The 20983-nt window shown below is 43.4% G+C and overlaps 1 protein-coding gene and 1 long non-coding RNA gene across 6 annotated transcripts in view; one reads left to right on the top strand and one right to left on the bottom strand.

The window, feature by feature from the left end:
• Positions 1-20367, top strand: part of LOC122494687 (zinc finger protein 470) — a 46858-nt gene extending 26491 nt beyond the window's left edge. The window contains exons 1-7 of one of the 3 annotated variants that reach the window (XM_043600051.1): positions 6740-7014; positions 7789-7922; positions 8945-9033; positions 12498-13765; positions 15395-15521; positions 15704-15799; positions 18144-20367. In XM_043600051.1, coding sequence (XP_043455986.1) covers positions 13763-13765; positions 15395-15521; positions 15704-15799; positions 18144-20017 — 2100 coding nt within the window. In that variant the 5' untranslated portion in view covers positions 6740-7014; positions 7789-7922; positions 8945-9033; positions 12498-13762 and the 3' untranslated portion in view covers positions 20018-20367. Of the gene's footprint in view, positions 7015-7645; positions 7923-8944; positions 9034-12497; positions 13766-15394; positions 15522-15703; positions 15800-18143 lie in introns of those variants that run through there. The other 2 variants (XM_043600049.1, XM_043600050.1) reach the window with 2 other exon arrangements.
• Positions 2821-7544, bottom strand: LOC122494719. 3 transcript variants are annotated; one of them, XR_006300259.1, is made up of 3 exons: positions 7425-7544; positions 5540-5619; positions 2821-3078 (listed from the first exon to the last, which is right to left on the bottom strand). It is a non-coding gene; the product is annotated as an uncharacterized LOC122494719 (long non-coding RNA). The 3 variants fall into 3 exon arrangements; XR_006300258.1 differs by lacking the exon at positions 7425-7544 and adding an exon at positions 7245-7404; XR_006300257.1 differs by lacking the exon at positions 7425-7544 and adding an exon at positions 6381-6517.
• Positions 20368-20983: the final 616 nt, after the last annotated feature.

Below are 20983 nucleotides of genomic sequence, written 5' to 3'. Positions count from 1 at the left end.
TTCCTTTTGCTCATTTGTTTTGTTTCTTAAATTCCTCATATGAGTGAAATTGTGGCATTTGTCTTTCTCTGACTTATTTCACTTAGCATAAACTGTCTAGTTCCATCTGTGTCATTGCACATGGCAAGATTCCATTCCTTTTGATGGCTAATATTCCATTGTGTGTGTGTGTGTGTGTGTGTGTGTGTACATGTTCTTTACCCATTCATCTATCAGTGGACACAGGCTGCTTCCATAATTTAACTACAGTAAATAATGCTGCTATAAATACAGTGATGCATTCAACCCTAGGAAAGGCTGTTATTTATTTTTTTAATGATTATTTTTGAGAGAGAGAGAGCAGGCGAGGGGCAGAGAGAAGGGAGAGCAAGAGAATCCCAAGCAGGCTCCCTTCTGTCAGGGCAGAGCCAGACACAGGGCTTGATCCCACGAACAGCAAGATCATGGCCTGAGTGGAAATCAGGAGTCAGACACTTAACCGACTGAGCCACCCAGGCACCTCAGAAAGGCTCTCTTTGATAGGGGAGGATTATAAGCCCATGGCACATTAATGACTAGGTAGCTCTTAGCAACAACGAAAGGCGATGAGGAATCCTAGCCCAAAAAGCATGTGTGATGCTTGTTTATAATGAAATTAGATCATTAAAAGGCCACTTGAGATTGTGGCCTTAAGCAAAGAGTTAAAATCAAGGCCTTTTTGTGATTATGTTGGTAATCATCTTACTCTCTAACCATGAAAGCCACAGTGGGTCCAGTTAGTTGTTGAGCTATGATTTTTTACTGAATCCCAACTTGTCACGTCTCTTAAATGAAACTGAGGTCTTAAGAAAGATCTGAATCTATGTTGTTAAAATGGAGCCATCATGAAGGATTCAAGCATCTTAGAAAACTTTGAATTCTCTCAAGCCTTAAGAAACCTCCCTACTCATCCTCCTTACCATATCTCCTTTGTGACAGAAGACAAAAGAATTCAGGGGTTTAAAATGCTGGCTTGGGTTATTTGCGTCTAAGCCTCTGGCTCACCTTTTGCAAGGGCCCCTGTCAGGGGCCGGTAGCCTTTCCATGTTCTTTTGACGTGAAGCACTAACATCTTAAAATTTTCCTCAAGCCTCCTCCTTTATGTATTGGGACTTCTCATGACAGATTGCATTTGAAAGGGGAGTACTGAACTATGTCATGTGTTGTAGCTGAATTACAGGGTAACTGTTAGCCACAGGAAGAAAATGAAATCGTTGTAATAAACCGCAGAACTCCAAGGATGTTCTGATACTTGATCTTTCCACCATATTTAATCATTGATCCCCAGGGTTGAAACTGCATTAGGGTTTTGTTTCAGTTAAAAACACTTCATGGCATGGCTGTCAAGTCCCACACAGACTTGTGTCAATAGAAAAAGGACTGAGTAGGGGCGCCTGGGTGGCTCAGTCGGTTGAGCGGCCGACTTCAGCTCAGGTCATGATCTCACAGCTCGCGAGTTCGAGCCCTACGTCAGGCTCTGTGCTGTCAGCTCGGAGCCTGGAGCCTGCTTCGGATTCTGTGTCTCCCTCTCTGCCCCAACCCACTCGCATTCTATCTCTTTCTAAAAAATAAACATTAAAAAAAAAAAAGAAAGAAAAAGGACTGAGTACTCTTGAATGAGTGTAACAAAAATCACTATGAACATTTCCACTGGAATTCCTAAAAGACTTGCATTTATTTATTTATTTATTAAATTTTTTTATTAATTTTTTTTTTCAATGTTTATTTATTTTTGGGACAGAGAGAGACAGAGCATGAACAGGGGAGGGGCAGAGAGAGAGGGAGACACAGAATCGGAAACAGGCTCCAGGCTCTGAGCCATCAGCCCAGAGCCTGACGTGGGGCTCGAACTCACAGACCGCGAGATCATGACCTGGCTGAAGTCGGACGCTTAACCGACTGCGCCACCCAGGCGCCCCAAGACTTGCATTTATACATGTAGTTTATAGCAGGTCCGGTCACCAAAAACCTGTAATGATTATTTTCCAAGGTCCTGGGTATTTGTTAATGCTACCTGTGTTATGACTAGATGACCACCCCTTTTTCTATTGTCTGGAGTTGATTCTGGAATGTGAATATCCAGGTATGGTCTACATTACCCAGCCACTCTTGCTTCTAGTAATGGCTATTAGACTAATCTTCAGTGTGGTTTGGATAGGAGTATGTCAACTGGGGCTTTGTTATGATGCGGCTGTATGGTCCAGCTGGAAGAAGAATCTTGATAACATGGAAATGGCGAAACTGCAATATGGAAGAACTCCAGGCCCCTAAACTACTATTTGGATGAAAGCCATCAGTCACTGAAGAACACCAGGAATGGATTATTATGGGAGTGAAAAATGAACTCATATGGGTTAAGTTAATGACATGGTGTTTTTTTGTTGTATTTTTAATTTTATTTTTTTAATTTACACCCAAGTTAGTTAGCATACGGTGCAACAATGATTTCAGGAGTAGATTCCTTAATGCCCCTTCCCTATTTAGCCCGCCCCCCCTCCCACAACCCCTGCAGCAACCCTCTGTTTGTTCTCTATATTTAAGACTCTTTTATGTTTTGTCCCTCTCCCTGTTTTTATATTATTTTTGCTTCCCTTCCCTTATGTTCATCTGTTCTGTGTCTTAAAGTCCTCATATGAATGAAGAATGACATGGGTGTTAGTAACAGTAGTTACTGTCATTCTAATCCCTGTGATATCCATGACTACTAAGAGAATCCCTATTTTAACTTACTGTATCATAGAGTTTAAGAGGTACAGTGGCAAATTAGTTAGCTATTGTGTATCAAATCACACTAAAGCATAGTGGCTTAAAACAAACATGTTTATTATCTCACTCTTTGGGTAAGGAGTCCAGGTGTGGCTTAGCTGGGTGCCTCAATTCCCACAAGGCTGCAGGCAGGTTGTTAGCCAGTGCGACATTCACCTGAAGGCTTCATGGGAAGACAATCATCTTGCAGACGCACTCATTTAAACTGTTGGCTGGGTTGGGGTCCTTGCTGGCTTTTGTCTGGACACATCAATTCTTTCCACATGGACAGCTCACAACATGGCAGCTGGCTTCCTTGAAAGTGAACAGGCCAACATCAATCATCACCAGGGAAGTACAAATCAAAACCACAATGAGATCCCACCTCACACCTGTCAGAATGGCTAACATTAACAACTCAGGAAACAAGAGATGTTGGCGAGGATGTGGAGAAAGGGAAATTCTTTTGCACTGCTGGTGGGAATACAAACTGGTGTAGCCACTAGGGAAAACAGTATGGAGGTTCCTCAAAACGTTAAAAATAGAACTACCCTACAACCCATCAATTGCACTACTAGGTATTTACCCAAAGAATACAAAAATGCTGATTCGAAGGGACATATACACCCCAATGTTTATAGCAGTACTGTCAACAATAGCCAAAGTATGGAAAGAGCCCAAATGTCCACTGACTGATGAATGGATAAAGAAGATGTGGTATATATATATTTATATACCCCCCCCACACACACACAATGGAATATCACTCTGCAAAGGAAAAGAATGAAATCTTGCCATTTGCAACTACACAGATGGAACTAGAGGGTACTATGCTAAGGAAATAAGCCAGTCAGAGAAAGACAGATACCATATGATTTTACTCATATGTGAAATTTAAGAAACAAAACATGGACATAGGGGAAGGGAAGGAAAAATAAGATAAAAACAGAGAAGGAGGCAAACCATAAGAGACTCGTAACTATAGAGAAAAACTGAGGGTTGCTGGGGGTGCCTGGATAGCTCAGATGGTTAAGTGACTGACTCTTGATTTCAGCTCACGTCATGATCTCACAGTTCATGGGTTTGAGTGTGGAGCCTGCTTCAGATTCTCTGTCTCTCTCTCTTTCTGCCCCTTCCCCACTCACATTCTGTCTCTCTCTCAAAAATAAATAAACATAAAAAAATAGTAAGTACAACTGTACTTAATGCTTTCACTTTGACACTAAAAATAAGACAAGTACATCCAGTATTGCTCCTACCAAATAGCATGGTACTGGAGGTCCAGCCATCCCGTAAGGAAGGAAAGAACTAAGAGACGCAGTGATAGGGAGAGAGTAGATATAACTGTTATTATTGGTAGATATGAAGATTTACCTATAAAAACCAATTAGAACCTGTAAGGGCATTAGCAAGAGTGCTAGATTGACAGTCACCTTACATAATCAATATTTTGTTTCCCCTTTTCTTTATGTCATCTTTGGTTTTAATGGAGACTTTTATATTATTATTTTCTCCCTTAGGTGTCTTTTCCCCTCTGGCAACCTTCCAAGATTTTATCTTTGATTTTTCTGCATCCGAATATGATATGCCTAGGTGTATATATTTTTTGTATATATTTGTCCTGCCATGGTATTGTCTATGCTTCCTGGATCTGTGGCTTGGTGTCTGTCATTTTAACTTTAGAAACCTCTCAGCCGTTATTACTTCAAATATTTCTTTTCCTTCCTTCTATTGGTATTACAATTATGCATATGTTATACCTTTTGTAATTGTCCCATGGTTCCTGGATATTCTGATGGTTGTTATTTTGGTACTCTTTTTTAAAAGTTTTATTTATTTTGAGAATTGGGGTGGGGGGGGTGGGGTGGAGAATCCCAAGCAGGCTCTGAACAGTGAGATCATGACTTGAGCCTAAATCAAGAATCCAATGCTCAACTGACTGAGCCACCCCAGGCACCCCCTGAGTGTTTTTCATTCTTTTTTTCTCTTTGTATCTCAGTTGGAAGAGTTTCTATTGGCATGTCCTCAAACTCACTCACTCTTTCCTTAGCTGTATGCAGTCTATTAAGGGGAAGGGGAACTATTGTATAATCTTATGATTAAATCTCAGCTTTTCAGTGGGCTTGAGCACTTGGACTCTGACCTTCAGAAGTGCTTCTTAGCTTTTACTGAGGCAGAAAGACTAGAGAGGCTGGACCTGCCCAAATGCCTTCCCTCAAGTCCAAAAAGTCTCTGGTATGTAGTTTTCCTAAGTGCAGGGTTTTGTTATGGAAAATGCTCTGAGTGTACTACAAAATGTTTACTTTTCCCCTCCCCTTGCCCAAAACTCAAGAAGATTCCCCCACCCTGACCTTTAGCGTTAAAACTTGGTGGAGTTCCTGGAGGTAAAATCCATGAAAGTAGGAGAGCCCATCTAGGGCTCCAGGAGTTAAAAAAAAATTTTTTTTTTAACGTTTATTTATTTTTGAGACAGAGAGAGACGGAGCATGAACGGGGGAGGGTCAGAGAGAGGGAGACACAGAATCTGAAACAGGCTCCAGGCTCTGAGCTGTCAGCACAGAGCCCGATGCGGGTCTCGAACTCATGGACCGCGAGATCATGACCTGAGCCGGAGTCGGCCGCTTAACCGACTGAGCCACCCAGGAGCCCCATAGGGCTCCAGGAGTTTTAAACTCACAGTGTAGTCCACACTAAACCTCCAGTTCACCAAAATTACCAGTGAAGAGTGTGTAACAGTTTATGATTCCAGCAGCATCTGCTTCAGGTAAGCTCATACCTGCCATGATTTTCAGTATTTGCCGGTCTTTCCAAATTTTGGGGTGTGGTTTCTTTTGTGACTTCTATTTTCTGATGGGTCTTAAAAAAAAAAAGTTGTTGATTTTCAGTTTGTTGAATGTTTTTCTTGTGAAGATGTCAGTAAAGGTTTCCAAACTCTTTATACATTACTTCTAAAATGGAGAATATCAGGGGTGCCTGGGTGGCTCAGTCGGTTAAGCAGCCAACCTCGGCTCAGGTCATGATCTCACCGTTGGTGAGTTCGAGCCCTGCATCGGGCTCTGTGCTGACAGCTCAGAGCCTGGAGCCTGCTTTGGATTCTGTGTGTGTGTATCTCTCTCTCTCTCTCTCTCTCTCTGCCCCTCCCCCACTCATGCTCTGTCTCTCAAAAAAATGAATAAATGTTAAAAAGTTAAAATAAAATGGAAACTATCAGTATCGTCTTTATCTGATTCTAACCACAAATTATTACAAACACTAAGCTTCCATTTACAGTTACTTAAAGATGGCGTCGTCGCAGCTACAATTCACTTCATGGCGGGGTCCACAAAGTCAGAGAGATTGGATCCTGGAAAACCAGCGCCTCGATGGGGCTGTATTGCTGTGAGTGACGGGATGTGTCTGAGAGTGGCTTAAGTTGGGAGTGTTAGGTAGTGGACCAGCCTCTGCACACTTGGGAATTTTATTTCTTTACACACACACACACACACACACACACACACATTCACAAATCACAAGGGCACAAAACAGTCAAAACTCAGACACACACACACACACACACACAAACACAGAGTCACAAATCACAAGGACACAAAACAGTCAAAACTCAGATCTCTACTCACCTATCAATAAGGATCCGCTTCTGGCCCCGCCTGCCCTAAGCCCCGCCCACTTTCCGAGCGCCTGCGCGCCGCACGCCTCCAGCGATACTATAGGCGCAGGCGCGGGGACGCAGTACCCAGGCCTCCGCGCTGTGCGCCTCACGGCGGCGCCTGCGCACTCTGAGCCTGGCGGGGGTTCCCAGAATCCTCGGGACTCGGCTCGCTTCAGGGAGGCGGCCTGTACTTTGGGCGCCTGGAGTCGGGACTGAGAGGCTTCTGGGCGGTTCTGTTCCCCGTCTGGGGGCCTCAGCAGGGGGCTGAGTGTAGCGGCCCCGAGGCCGGGTCGGGGAACCAAGCCCAGCAGTCGCGCCGCCGGGTCTGGACTACCCTCCCCAGGGGCCGTTGCGGCGGGACGACACGCCCACTTCCGGCGGGGGTCTAAGAGAAAGGCGGACCCGGCGGGGCGGCCGCGCGCGTTCTGGCGGCGCGTGAACGGCTGGCGTGAGGGAACGAATGACGGCTAGAACCCGGGCTCCGGACAGCCTCCCCGGGGAGGCCGGCCCCGTGCGCTCCAGCTGCCGCCGCCGCCGCGAGGCCGGCGCGGGCCCGGTTGGGGCGGTGAGGCTGGAGGGGTGGACCGGAGCGAATGTCGGAGGTAAGGGTGACAGGTGGCTGGGGCGCGGCCGCGACAGTGTTGGCGGAGGGCGGCCCCGGCCGCGGGGGCTGGCGGTCCCAGAGTCCAGAGTTAAGGATGGGGTCCCTCGGGCCGGGGTGTGAGACAGGGGTCCCCTGACCCACAGGCTCCTTCCCGGGCTGGTGGACCCAGGAGTCCAGAGTCGGGGGTAGTGTCCCTAGAGCCTGGGTATAAGACGGGGGTCCCCTGACCTGACACGCTCCTTCCTGGGCTGGCAGTCCCAGGAGTCCGGAGTCTGGGGTGGGGTCCCTCAGGCCGGGGTGTGAGATGGGTCCCCTGATCCGACAGGCTCCTTCCCGGACTGGCGGACCCAGGAGGCCAGCGAGTCGGGGGCCGGGAGTGTGAGGCTGACCTGCCCAGAGTCACCTGACCTGGTGCAAGGTCCTGCCCCGCAGGTCACTGTGGGATGGGGTTCGCAGGGGTGGGCTCCTCTGGAAGTGGAGAGGGACCCCGCCTTTCCAGGGTGTGGTCACAGAACCCATCCCATTCCTGCTTCACTCTTCTCTGTCGCGCCCTCTCCCCGCCACCAGAGAAAGGAGGCGGGGGGGGGGGGGGGGGGGGATGCGGGGGAGGGGGAGGAGTGAGAGGAAGCACAGCTCACAGCCAGACTGTTCTTTCCTGTTTTGCTGCAGCAATAATTATAGCCACTGTTTTCTGGGTTCTGGGACCCTTTGGGGACAGTCACACCAAATGTCACTTCAGCAGGCGGAAACTCTGGTCCCTCCTTTTTCACAGATGAGGACACTGAAGCAGACAGAGGCCGGGTAATCGCTAGTGTGTGGAAGAGCAGGGATTCGGGTCCAGGACTGGAGGGCTCCGGAGTCCCTCCGGTACTGACTCTCATGTAATCCTCTCTACAACGGCTTGAGGTCAGTATCCTTAACTACTGGGGACGGGTGAAGAAGTGACTCTCAGACGGTTAAATAATCTCAAGGGTTGAGATCCCCAAAACCCCCACCGAGCAGGTTTTTGTTTCTCAAACTTTTGACCCAGTTTCTCCTACGTGGCATGGAGAGGAGAGTGTGTACCTCATAGGACTGTTATCAGGGTTCACTGAGCTCATGCCTGTAAAACACTTATCCTGCCACATAGTAAGTGGTCAATAAGTGTTCATTCTTATTGTCATTTTTGAAAAAATGTTTATTTTTTGAGAGAGAGAGAGAGAGAGAGCCGTGGAGGGGCAGAGAGAGAGGCGAGAGAAATCCCAAGAAGGCTCTGCACGTTCAGCACAGAGCCCAAAGCTGAGGCTCGTGAGAACTCACGAACCACGAGATCGTGACCTGAGCCGAGACCGAGTCGAAACCAAGAGTCAGTGCTTAACCGACTGAGCCACCCAGGCGCCCCCTGTCGTCATTTTAATAAAGGCTCGAGGAAACCAGAGTTTTGAGGAAAGAAACCAGAGTTAAGTCAGGGACTTTTATCCTCTTTCTGATTGAAGAAACTTGGCTCACAAGAGACATGGTTTGTCACAGAGCAAAATGGGTCTCTTGATGGGTTTATTTGGTCCAGTTATCTGGAAGCCATGTGGACCCTTTGTTGTAACAGAGGTGATAGTTCTCTCTGGGGAAGATGACTGTTTCTAGATCCTGTAGAGTCTGGACCGACCCTGGCTAGTCAGTTGCACAGTTGTCTGCTTGAGCAAATAGTCTGTGAGGGTTCACTCAGGCAGCACCCCTGGTATGTCTCTGTTGTTAATGATGGGTGGCTTTGAGACGGAAGGAGGTTGCACTCAGCCTGAACACCCAGAGCAGAGTAGGTCTCCCACTAAGCTCCTGGTGGCGAGGGGATGTGGGGGTGGCAGTGGGGGAACAGAGGGAGCTGAAGGGAGGAGAGAGTTCTGGGCTGTGCTTATTACAGCCGCTCAGCCTCTCACTGCTCCTTTCTCTGCCAGCTCTGCCCTCTCAGGGTAAAGCACTTCTCACGAGGAGCCAGGAAGAGGAAGAGGTGATGGGAGTTGAACTTCTTAAAGCCATGCCCCTGGTGAGTTAGTCTTCCCTCTTTCCTTTTTTTTTTTTTCCCAGCGTTTATTTATTTTTGGGACAGAGAGAGACAGAGCATGAACGGGGGAGGGGCAGAGAGAGAGGGAGACACAGAATCGGAAACAGGCTCCAGGCTCTGAGCCATCAGCCCAGAGCCCGACGCGGGGCTCGAACTCACGGACCACGAGATCGTGACCTGGCTGAAGTCGGCCGCTTAACCGACTCCGCCACCCAGGCGCCCCCCCTCTTTCCTTCTTAAAATACTGTCTTGCTTTCTAGGACTTGAGAGTGTTTGTCTCCTTCTGAAAATTGTCTGCCTAAGAGTTGCACCCTGAGGCCTGGCTCCCATTTCTTCCCTCTCTGATGAGTGATGGGGCCACAGAGATAGACTCAGCCCAGCGCCCTGGCCCAGCTTCCTCTTCTTCCTACAGCTGTTTAGTCTTCATTCGAGAAATGACCACTCTGAGCCCTTCTTTCCCTGTGCTCAGTTTTCCTGTATGCATCTGACAACACAGAAATACAGTCCTTAGAGGCAATTTGAGAGCCATGATCTGCCTAGTCCCTAAGTACCAGTCCTGGCTTACAATCTGTTGGAGAAGTGAAAAGGCAACCAACATTTATTTGTGCAGTGTGGTCAGTGCTGTAGGTGTGGAGTGGACTTGCTGTGGAGTAGTGGGCAAGTCCACATGAATACCTTTGGGTGAATTAGAAAAAGGTGTCCTTTCCTCTGGCCCGGTGAAGCTCTGGGACAGGCCACAGTCTAGCAGGATGAAATCTACTTTATTTTTAGCTCCTTTTTGCCTCCCTGGTGACAGATCCGGGTACGGAATAAAGCCTACACAGTTGTACTCCCTGTTGGAGCGAGGAGGCAAGGGAGGTGTGACTCCTGAGGTGCATCTTGAAGGAAGGGGAGATAAGCAGGCACACGTGATTTGGGTCGGAGGGTGTGGAGTTGTCCCCTCCCCACGTGACTTGGAGCCATGAACATCTTAAAATGCCAGGGAATGTTCTACTTCCTTTTTTCTTTCTGAGATGAACATCCTCATCTGTTTAATCAGTGCCTTGTTCCATAGCTGAGTTGTTGCCATGTTTTACTATTTAATAGAGATTATCGATCAGATTATTGATCATCTTTTGCCCTCATCACTGATTATTTTCTTGGACTAAATTCCACATTTTTCATTTCTTATGGATTAGAGTTTCTCAAACTTCGGAATATTTTTAATTTTAATATTTTTATGATCAATAATAGTATTAAGAACTATAATTCATATTCTGATTAAAGTGGACTGCCATTAAATGAGGATGATGAACAAATTATTGTAAGAAATTATAAAATTTGGTTAGTGAACTTTATTATTATTTTTTTAATGTTTATTTATTTTTGAGAGAGAAAGAGACAAGAGTGTGAACAGGAGAGGGACAAAGAGAGAAGGAGACACAGAATCTGAAGTAGGCTCCATCCAGCCTCTGAGCTGTCTGCACAGAGCCTGATGCGGGGTTCAAACTTGGGAATGGCAAGACCATGACCTAGGAACCCCAAAATTTGATTAATAAACCTTAAAATGGCTTTTTAAAAAAAATTATTGGGGCGCCTGGGTGGCTCAGTCGGTTAAGCGGCTGACTTCGCTCAGGCCATGATCTCACGGTCCGTGAGTTCGAGCCCTGCGTCAGGCTCTGTGCTGACAGCTCAGAGCCTGGAGTCTGTTTCGGATTCTGTGTCTCCCCCTTTCTCTGACCCTCCCCCGTTCATGCTCTGTCTCTCTCTGTCTCCAAAATAAATAAACATTAAAAAAATTTAAAAAAAATTATTATTTAGGGGCGCCTGGGTGGCTCAGTTGGCTGAGTGTCCCACTTCGGCTGAGGTCCTGATCTCATAGTTCATGAGTTATTTTTGAGAGCGAGCAAGAGTGTGCAAAGTCTGGGGAGGGGCAGAGAGAGGAGACAGAGAAAGCCAAGCAGGCTCCATGCTGTCAGCACAGAGCCCAACTCAGGGCTCAAACTCACAGACCTGACCTGAACCAAAATCAAGAGTCAGACACTTAACCAACTCAGCCACCCAGGGACCCTGATTAATAAACTTTAAAAACTAATCAAATAAAAAATAACAGCATAGTAAAATTGTCTTTATTTTATATCAGTGAGCAGCTTATAGCAAAGCAAAACACCTTTTCTAATCAGATTCAACACTACAAAACGTACTACCAATGGAACTCGTTTGTTATGCAGTTAAGCATTTTATATATTTTTTTAATGTTTATTTATTTATTTTGAGAGCAAGAGCGTGCAGGGAACAGAGAGAGAATCCCAACCGGGCTCCATGCTGTCAGCACAGAGCCCAACGTGGGGCTCGATCCCACCAACCGTGAGATCATGACCTGAGCTGAGATCAAGAGTCTGATGCTTAACTGACTGAGCCACCCAGGTGCCCCAGCACTTAAACATTTTAGATGAAATCAATATTGTTACTTGTCAGAGGAAAATATTTTGAGAGTGGCAGAGTATGGCAAAAAGTAATGTGACTGTGGGACCAGACTGCCTAGCTACGAATTGTAGCTCCACTGTGTACTAGATAGAGCACCTTAATTTTGGTTTCCTTGACCACAAAATGGGAATAATACTAGTACCTAATTTATAGTCCTGCTGTAAGTGTTAGTGAGTTAATATACTTTAAGTGTTTAGGAAAGTAAGTGGCACGTAATAAGCACTGTATAAGCATCAGCTTTATATGCCGCTATTTGCCTGGACAGCTGCTGTCTGCCTGTATGCCCGTGTAATTCTTCATATAATGTATAGTGTGTGTGTGCGCGCGCACGTGTATACACTCTAACAGACCTGGGAAAAACCTACAACATGGCATTTGATGCACAAGAAGCACCGAACATCAGGAGGTTTTTATTTCCAACGGAATATTGATTTTAAAACTAACAGTAATTTACGCTGAAATTGGGAGAGCCCTTATTCCGGGAAAGATGGACTGAGCACATGTCACCCTGTCTTTCCGCTGGAAGCTGCTGTAGGACCAGGACAGCAGGCACGGAGCAGCCATCTGAGGTCTGTAAGCGGTAAAGAACAGCAGGCTGATGGAGAAAGAAACCCAGAATGCAATGTGTTTACCTTTTTTTTTTTTTTTTTTTACCTCCCAATATCTCCTAGCATGGATTCAACAAGCACAAAACCCACAAGGGGTTTTGGCATGGATAAAAAGAACTGCAGGAGACACCTAGTTCAGGCTCAAGAAGTAGGAAGGGGATCTAATACTCAGAAAGGGTGGATGGGACTCTACCTTAAAAAAAAAAAATTATGTTTTCTTGTGTCCTGAGACAGTAGCAGTGGGGTCTAAAGGCGTCTAAAACTTTGAAGGAGGAGAAATGTCTGTGATTGAGAAGCTGTGTCCCCCAGAGGGTGGAGTAAACTCTTACTACTTTGTTTTCTTGCTTCTGTTCTCTCCCTGCTTGGCTCCAGGGGTGGGAACAGTCAGGGCAGGGGCACAGTCAAGTGGAATAAATAAGCCCCAGCCATCTGGCCAGAGGACTGCGAAGGGGAACCCTTAGGAGGTAGGAACTACTGGAGAAATCAGAGAAGAGGAGCTTTGGGAATCAACCGTATAAAGCTGTTTCTGAACTCCCAGGCTCACCCTAGCCTGCTCATGCGAGTATCTGGCCCCAGTCAACGAGAAGTGAACTGAGGGATAGACTGCTGGTCACCAAGCAGGACACATGTAGGACAGAGGCAACTGTCACTTCATAGGCTCTGCAAATGGAACCGGAACAAAATATCAACATTCTCCATATAATTTAAACAAGATGTAAAGTCTCATAACATTCAGAAGGTCCAGGATACTATCTAAAATTACTCAAATGATGAAAAACTAGGAAAATTTCAATTCACAGGGGAAAAGCTAATCACCAGACGCTGGCATTGATGTGACCTGGATGTTGGGATTATCTGATAAAGGTTTTAAAGCAGCTATTATAATCTCCAACAAGTGAACTCTCTTGAAGCAGACAGCCTCAGCAAAGAAATAGAAGATAGCAGCAAGAAATGAAAAATATAATTACCAAAATAAACCCACTGGATGGGCTTAGCGGCACAGTGAGAAAGGCAGTAGGAAGAGTTGGCGACCTTGAAGGTACAGAGAAATTGTCTAATCTGAACAATTGATACAAGATTGAACAGAGCCTCAGGGCCCTGTGGGACAATACCAGAATGTTAAACATTTGTATCATTGAAGCCCCAGAAAAGAGAAAGTGTAGAAAAAATATTTGAAGAAATAATGGCTGAAAAATTCCTAACTTTAGTGAAAGACATAAAGCTGTGGATCCATGAAGCTCAGCAAACTCCAGCATGATAAACTCAAAGACATCCTGCCTGGCGGCTCTGATATCAGACTGTTAAAAACCACAGACAAGGGAAACAGCCCGGGAAGAATGATGCTTAACATATAGGGTAGCAGCAACTTCAATTCTGGGTTTTCCATCAGAAATCATGCAAATCAGAAGGAAGTAGAGCAACTTTTAAAAAGTACTCAAAGGAAAGAACTGTCAACCCAGCATTATGTGTCCAGCAAAAAAATACCCTTCAAAATTGAATGTGAAATAGTGTCTCATGGAGGAAAACTAAGGAAATTCATCGGCAGATTTCTCAAAGAATTGCAAAAGGAAGTTCTTCTGATAGAAATTATACCAGAAGGGAACTGAGACATCAGGAATGAAGAAAGTGCAACAGAAATGGTAAATATGTATGTGTAAATACAGTAGGCTATTCTTCTGAGTTATTTAAAAGATCTTCAAAGGTTGAAAACAAAACTAATATCTTCGGTTTAATGAACAGAACAGGATTTGAACATAGGTGGTCTGGCTTCAGAGACCATGTTCTTAACTACTATAACATGTTGCAATTAGATAAAATAAAACAAAAGTAAAACCTTTATTGATGTATTAAATGAAATGTTTTCATCTGTTGTTGGCCGCCCCTTCCTTCTCTTCCTTCTTTTCTATCCCTCCTTCATCATTATCATAGGTAACAATTCTTGAGCACTTAGCCAGGTACTGTGACTGTTACTTCATTTAATTCTCACAGTGCAGCTGTTAGATAGTACTAAAATTGTTCCTGTTTCTCAGGTGGAGAAACTGAGGCATATGTAGTTAATTAACTTGGCCAAGATCACCTAGTTAGTCAGTGCCAGAGTCTGAATTCTTTGGAATAGTCTGACCTTTTTCTCTGATTTTATTCAAAACTGGTGGGTTTTTCAGAACTCATTTGTAGATGTTGATAACAAGTGAAATCACAGAGTAAGAAATGGAAAATCTCCCACCAACCACAGAATGGATGGCTGGCATCTCTTGCTGGTTGGTTAAGAAATTCAGCCCATGTAACAAAACAGGTTGTGCTCACTTCATATGATCTCTCTCGGTACTTCTCAGCAAATTATCAAAAACCAGCTTTCCAAATGTGTTCTCTTAATGCAAAACATATTTTTATGACAAAAGGAAAAAATCTTGCTAGGGGTTTTTTTCTTTTGTTTTTTTTAGACATACCTGTTAACATCTCAGAGCACTAGGATTTCTTAGAATATATTGTGGAAGTTGAAAACTTGCTCATCAGATCAGCATCCTTCCTTGAAATTCCCTTACAGTCTCAGAACTCTTTAATTTCTTCACGTAGAAAAACGATCTAGCTCCTAACATGATAAAATACAGTTGACCTTTGAACAACATGGGAGTGGAGGGCTCTGATTCCTGCACAGTTGAAAATCCGCATATAATTTTTTACTCCCCCCAAACTAACTACTAATAGTCCACTGTTAACTGGAAGCCTTATTGATGATACAAACAGTTGATTAACACATATATTGTATATGTATTATATTTATATTCTTAGAGTAAAGCGAGTTAGAGAAAAATTGTTAAAAGACATATGGAAGAGAAAATATACTTACAATACTGTACTTGTTTATTGGAAAAAGTCACACGTAAGTTCACACGTAACTAGACTTGCGAAGTTCAAACCTGTGTTGTTCAAGGGTCAGCTGCAGTTTAGTACTTGACGTTCTATCTTACATGCAATCAGTATTTTTTCATATGAGAATGTCTTCTCACCACCGTAAAATTGTAAATGCTCAAAGAGGGGAGAATGTCTCATATTTTTTCACTTTCCTAATATGTACAATATAACTAGGCAGAAAAGTTGTCCAGTAACTAACCATACAACCTGGATGATTTAGACTCCAGTATAATTACTTATGCCCAGTGCAGGGTTTTTTTTTTTCCCTCATAGTGTGAACAGCATAAGTCTTTACCCCTAGAGCCGGTTAAGTAATGGCACGAACACTGAGTAAGGTGAGATTTGTGTCATTTCAGGATTCAGTGACTTTCACGGATGTGGCCATAGATTTCTCTCAAGAGGAATGGGAATGGCTGAATCTTGCTCAAAGGACTTTATATAAGAAAGTGATGTTGGAGAACTACAGGAACCTGGTTTCATTGGGTAAGAGTATCTTCTTCCTTCCACCCCACCCCCCCCATTGGAGTCTTTCCACCTCAGTAGTCTTTCATGCCTTTATCAGCATTTTCCTACAATGTCCCTTTTCTCTCAGTACCTCTTAGAATGTGTCATAGCTCTGCAATATCCACAAAATAGCTAATTTTCCTGTCTTTTCTTATATGCAGGTCTTTGCATTTCTAAACCAGATGTGATCTCCTTATTGGAGCAAGGTGAAGACCCCTGGATGATGAAGGGAGAGAGGACAGGAGGCCTCTGCCCAGGTAAGTGCAGATAACGAGAGTGGGGAAACTATTCTCAAGATCTTTCTTCTCTGATAATTGTTGGAAAACACCCCTCAAAATCCCTCTCAAAGTAAAACTTTTTGCCCTGACACCATATTTTAAATGGATCTTCTCTTCTCCACCACACTTTTATCTGTACTGATTTCCTGCAAATAAAGTACAGTCTGTTTGTGAACTTCGTTATACTCCATGATGTTTACCTAGTTCTCAAGTACCATAGTGTTACAGTCATCCCTGAAGCTCAACATTCCTGAATTCTTTAGACAAATTTGTTTTTAGTTTGAAGTGGCTTAAAAATTTCCTTTCTTTAAAATATGAGTTTATCAGGTTAACAATTATTGTTAGCTATGTTCTTCCCTCCACTTTTAATTATTTTTGTCTCTGGGGTTTTCTGTTCTGTTATGTATTTTTCCTTTGTTGTTTGTGTATGTTCCCCCCCCCCCCCACACAATACTATCCCACCCCTTGAATTAGAAAGGTTTTTAGTCTTACAAGTTGTTACTTTCATGTCTTTATATTTTTTAAATCTGTATTTTAACGTTTATTTTTTGAAAGAGAGAGAGCGTGCATGCACATGAATGGGGAGGAGCAGAGAGAGAAAGGGAGAGAGAATTCCAAGCAGGCTCCATGCTGTCAGTGCAGAGCCCGACATGGGGCTCAATCCCACGAACTGTGAGATCATGACCTGAGCCAAAATCAAGAGTTGGACACTTAACTGACTGAGCCACCTAGGTGCCCCTTATATCTGTATTTTAAAATTCATCCACTTGAGATTCAAAACCTCATCTTTTAATACTCCTACAAAAGATGAATAAATGAGCTAACTACTATTACCTCCTTTCTCTTCGTCCATCACCTCTCCGCTTCTCTTGTACTCAATGGGATTTTTGGCCCAGTTTATATTTTATTTTTCGCTGCCTTGCTTGAAAGCTATTTTTCTGTCATGAAAGGTAGATAAGAGTTTATAGATTATATATTACAGTGGAATCAGCCTCAAGTGAGATGGTTACATTTCATTCTGTAGCTTGTAGTATAGCCTCTTCCTGCTTTCAGTTTTCATAGTTTCAAGAAGAGGATTGTTGATAGGTCACTTATACTCCTAATGATATACGTTAATAAATAAGAAATAAAGTATCCAATTCAAGATAGTAGAAAAAGAGCAAAGTAAGTCTAAGGAGAACTAAAATAAGTTAGGTATAGTGATTTATACTGCTAGAGATAAAAGTAGGAATAAATGAACTAGAAAATAGTAGATTTAATGAAAATAAATCAAATAGGTGCTTCTTTAGAAAACCAATAAAATTGGGACACCTGGGTGGCTCAGTCAGTTAAACATCCAACTCTTGATCTCTGCTTGAGTCTTGATCTCAGGGTTATGGGTTCAAGCCCCACATTGGGCTCTGCACTGGGCGTGGAGCCTACTTTAAAAAAAAAAAAAAACTAGTAAAATGTATAAACTGTCAAATATAAACAAATGAGAGAAGGCAAAAAAAGAAATGATAGTAAGTAACCATTGATGCCTAAGTACTTAAAAGAATCATATGAATCTGTTTCCCTCAACTGTCTTTAAATAATTTGAAAACCTGGATGAAATGGGTAATATTTTAGAGGATATAAATTATTGAAACCGGGGCACTGGGTGACTTGGTTGAACGTCTCTTGATTTCAGCTCAGCTCATGATCCCAGGGTCATGGGATCAAGCCCTGCATCGGGTTCTGTGCTGAGTGTGGAGCCTGCTTAGGATTCTCTCTCTTTCCCTCTCCCCTCTCCCCCTCATTCTCGCTCTCAAATTAAATAAATAGTAAGTAATTAAATAAGCAAATAAATAAATAACAGCAACTGACACCAGAAGAGATAGAAATTTTAAATAGACTGTTTACCATTGAAGAAATGTAGAAAGTTAGCTAAGAACTGCCTCCTCCAAGAATTCACAAATTCTGTAAAACTTGTAAGAAAAAAATACCAACATTGTTTAAAATGTACCATGACAGAGAATAAAAAGAACTTTAAGAAGTTTTGTTTATGAAGACAGCATAACATTTGATGCCCAAATCTTACCAAAATAGCATCAAAAAATGAAAATACAAATCTCAGTTATGAATACTGGTGCAGAATCTGTCATATTGATATAATACACCAGAGCCAAGGAGGGTGTATTCCAGAAATGCAAGGATGGCTGCACTGCCTTGCCTGACTTTATATAAGATTGTCAGAGACCTCTGTGATCTTCAGTAACTGTTTGATTCACATGGTTTCACTTTTGAAGTTTCCATTCTTCTAACATTAAGTAAAGGAGACATTTGCTTTCTCAATATCTTTCAGACTTGGAGTATGTTTGGATGACCAAGGAATTATCTCCAAACCGGGACATTTATGAAAGAAAGTTATCCCAGGCAGTGATACTGGAAAGACTTCCAAGCTGTGACCTTACCTGTTCCACATTAGGGGAAAACTTGAAATGTGAAAACCTGTTTAAGAAGGAGCTGGTAAGTCAGAAGACACCTTTTAGTCAAGAGACAGTCACTCATATTGGTACCCTTATCGAGAAAAGAGACCACTTTAACAAATCGGGGACACTTTTACATCTGAATAGATTATCTTATCTAGAGCAGGTATTTTCCATAGAAGAGAGAATATATAATTTTGACACAGATAAGAAAAGTTTAAAAACACATTCATTTGTCAAAAAACATAAGCAAGTCTTGGGAGAAAAGAAACTTCTGAAATGTAACGACTGTGAGAAAACTTTCAGCAAAATCTCAACCCTTACCCTTCATCAGAGAATTCATACTGGAGAGAAACCCTATGAATGTGTCGAATGTGGGAAAGCCTTCAGCCAGAGTGCCCACCTTGCTCAACACCAGAGAGTTCACACAGGAGAAAAACCCTTTGAATGTACTGAATGTGGGAAAGCCTTCAGTCAGAATGCTCATCTTATTCAGCACCAGAGAGTTCATACTGGAGAAAAGCCTTATCAATGTAAGCAATGTAACAAAGCCTTCAGCCAGCTTGCACATCTCGCTCAACATCAGAGAGTTCATACTGGAGAGAGACCCTATGAATGTATTGAATGTGGGAAGGCTTTTAGTGATTGTTCATCCCTAGCTCATCATCGAAGGATTCACACTGGAAAAAGACCATATGAATGTATTGACTGTGGGAAAGCTTTCAGGCAGAATGCTTCTCTGATACGTCATCGGAGATATTATCATACTGGAGAGAAACCATTTGATTGTATTGATTGTGGGAAGGCTTTCACTGATCACATAGGACTTATTCAGCATAAGAGAATTCATACTGGAGAGAGACCTTACAGATGTAATGTGTGTGGGAAGGCTTTTAGCCATGGCTCATCCCTGACTGTACATCAGAGAATTCATACAGGAGAGAAACCTTATGAGTGTAACATCTGTGAGAAAGCCTTTAGCCATCGTGGCTCACTTACTCTTCATCAAAGAGTTCATACTGGAGAAAAACCCTACGAGTGTAAGGAATGTGGGAAAGCTTTTCGGCAGAGCACACATCTTGCTCATCATCAGAGAATTCATACTGGAGAGAAACCCTATGAATGTAAGGAATGCAGCAAAACTTTCAGCCAGAATGCGCACCTTGCACAACATCAGAAAATACACACTGGAGAGAAACCGTATGAATGTAAGGACTGTGGTAAGGCCTTCAGTCAAATTGCACACCTTGTTCAACACCAGAGAGTTCATACTGGTGAGAAGCCTTACGAATGTACTGAGTGTGGGAAGGCCTTTAGTGATGGCTCCTATCTTGTTCAACATCAGAGACTCCACACTGGCAAGAGACCATATGAATGTCTTGAATGTGGAAAGGCCTTCAGACAGAGGGCATCCCTGATTTGTCACCAGAGGTGTCATACAGGCGAGAAACCTTATGAATGTAATGTTTGTGGGAAAGCCTTTAGCCATCGTAAATCCCTTACACTGCATCAAAGAATTCATACAGGAGAGAAACCTTACGAGTGTAAGGACTGTAGCAAAGCCTTCAGCCAGATTGCCCATCTTACACTGCATAAGAGAATTCATACTGGAGAAAGGCCCTATGAATGTAAAGAATGTGGGAAAGCCTTCAGGCAGAGTGTACATCTCACTCATCATCAACGAATTCATACTGGAGAGTCATCCTCGATTATTCCCTCCTCCTCACTCCCATACCACCAAGTCCTCTAGATTCAATCTTCTGAAGGCCTCTAGAGTCCATCCACTTTTTCCCAGTCTATGTCCTATTATCATAGTCTAAGCGGTAACCATCTCATTTTTATGTTTACAACAGTGTTACAAACATTTTCCCTCTAGCTCCCCTCAAGTGCATTTTTAACACTGTAGCCAGCTTAATCTTTTAAAAACAGGAGTCAGTAATCATGCTATTTTCCCATTTAGAATACCTTCAGCCGCAAATAAAATCCAGTAGGTCAAGACTAAGAAATCTAAGGATTTTAGAGCAGAGGACTATTCACTCTCCCAGAAGGTAGGGAAATGAACACATTCAGAATTAAAAGATTCTGTGATGGACAAGGTAACATGGTGGCTTACCACTCTCTCTGTGTGAATAAATACAAAGACTTGTAGGATTGCTGATGAGGAACTCTCCGCTTCACCTGGCATGCAGAAGTGAGAATAGGCCAGTCAGAACAAAGGCATTTGGTAGCATGTAGGACTAGGCAGGTATTGAAAACAAAGTAAGCAAGCTAGAAGACTTGATTAGAGTAACAACCATGAAATAAACTGAAAAAGGTAGTTTAACACTTTTTTTTAATTAAAAAAAATTTTTTTTAATGTTTATTTATTTTTGAGACAGAGAGAGACACAGCATGAATGGAGGAGGGTCAGAGAGAGGGAGACACAGAATCTGAAACAGGCTCCAGGCTCTGAGCTGTCAGCACAGAGCCCAACGCGGGGCTTGAACTCATGGACCGCAAAATCATGACCTGAGCCGAAGTCGGTCGCTTAACTGACTGAGCCACCCAGGCGCCCCTAACACTTTTTTTTTATTAAAAAAATTGTTTTAATGTTTATTTATTTTTGAGAGAGACAGAGCCCAAGCAGGGGAGGGGCAGAGAGAGAAGGAGACACAGAATCTGAAACAGGCTCCAGGCTCTGAGCTGTCAGCACAGAGCCTGACGTGGGGCTTGAACC

The sequence above is a fragment of the Prionailurus bengalensis genome, chromosome E2 (assembly GCF_016509475.1).
Source record: "Prionailurus bengalensis isolate Pbe53 chromosome E2, Fcat_Pben_1.1_paternal_pri, whole genome shotgun sequence".
Taxonomy (NCBI): domain Eukaryota; kingdom Metazoa; phylum Chordata; class Mammalia; order Carnivora; family Felidae; genus Prionailurus; species Prionailurus bengalensis.
Note: the sequence above shows the minus strand (reverse complement) of the source record. Positions and strands in the feature narration are given on the sequence as shown.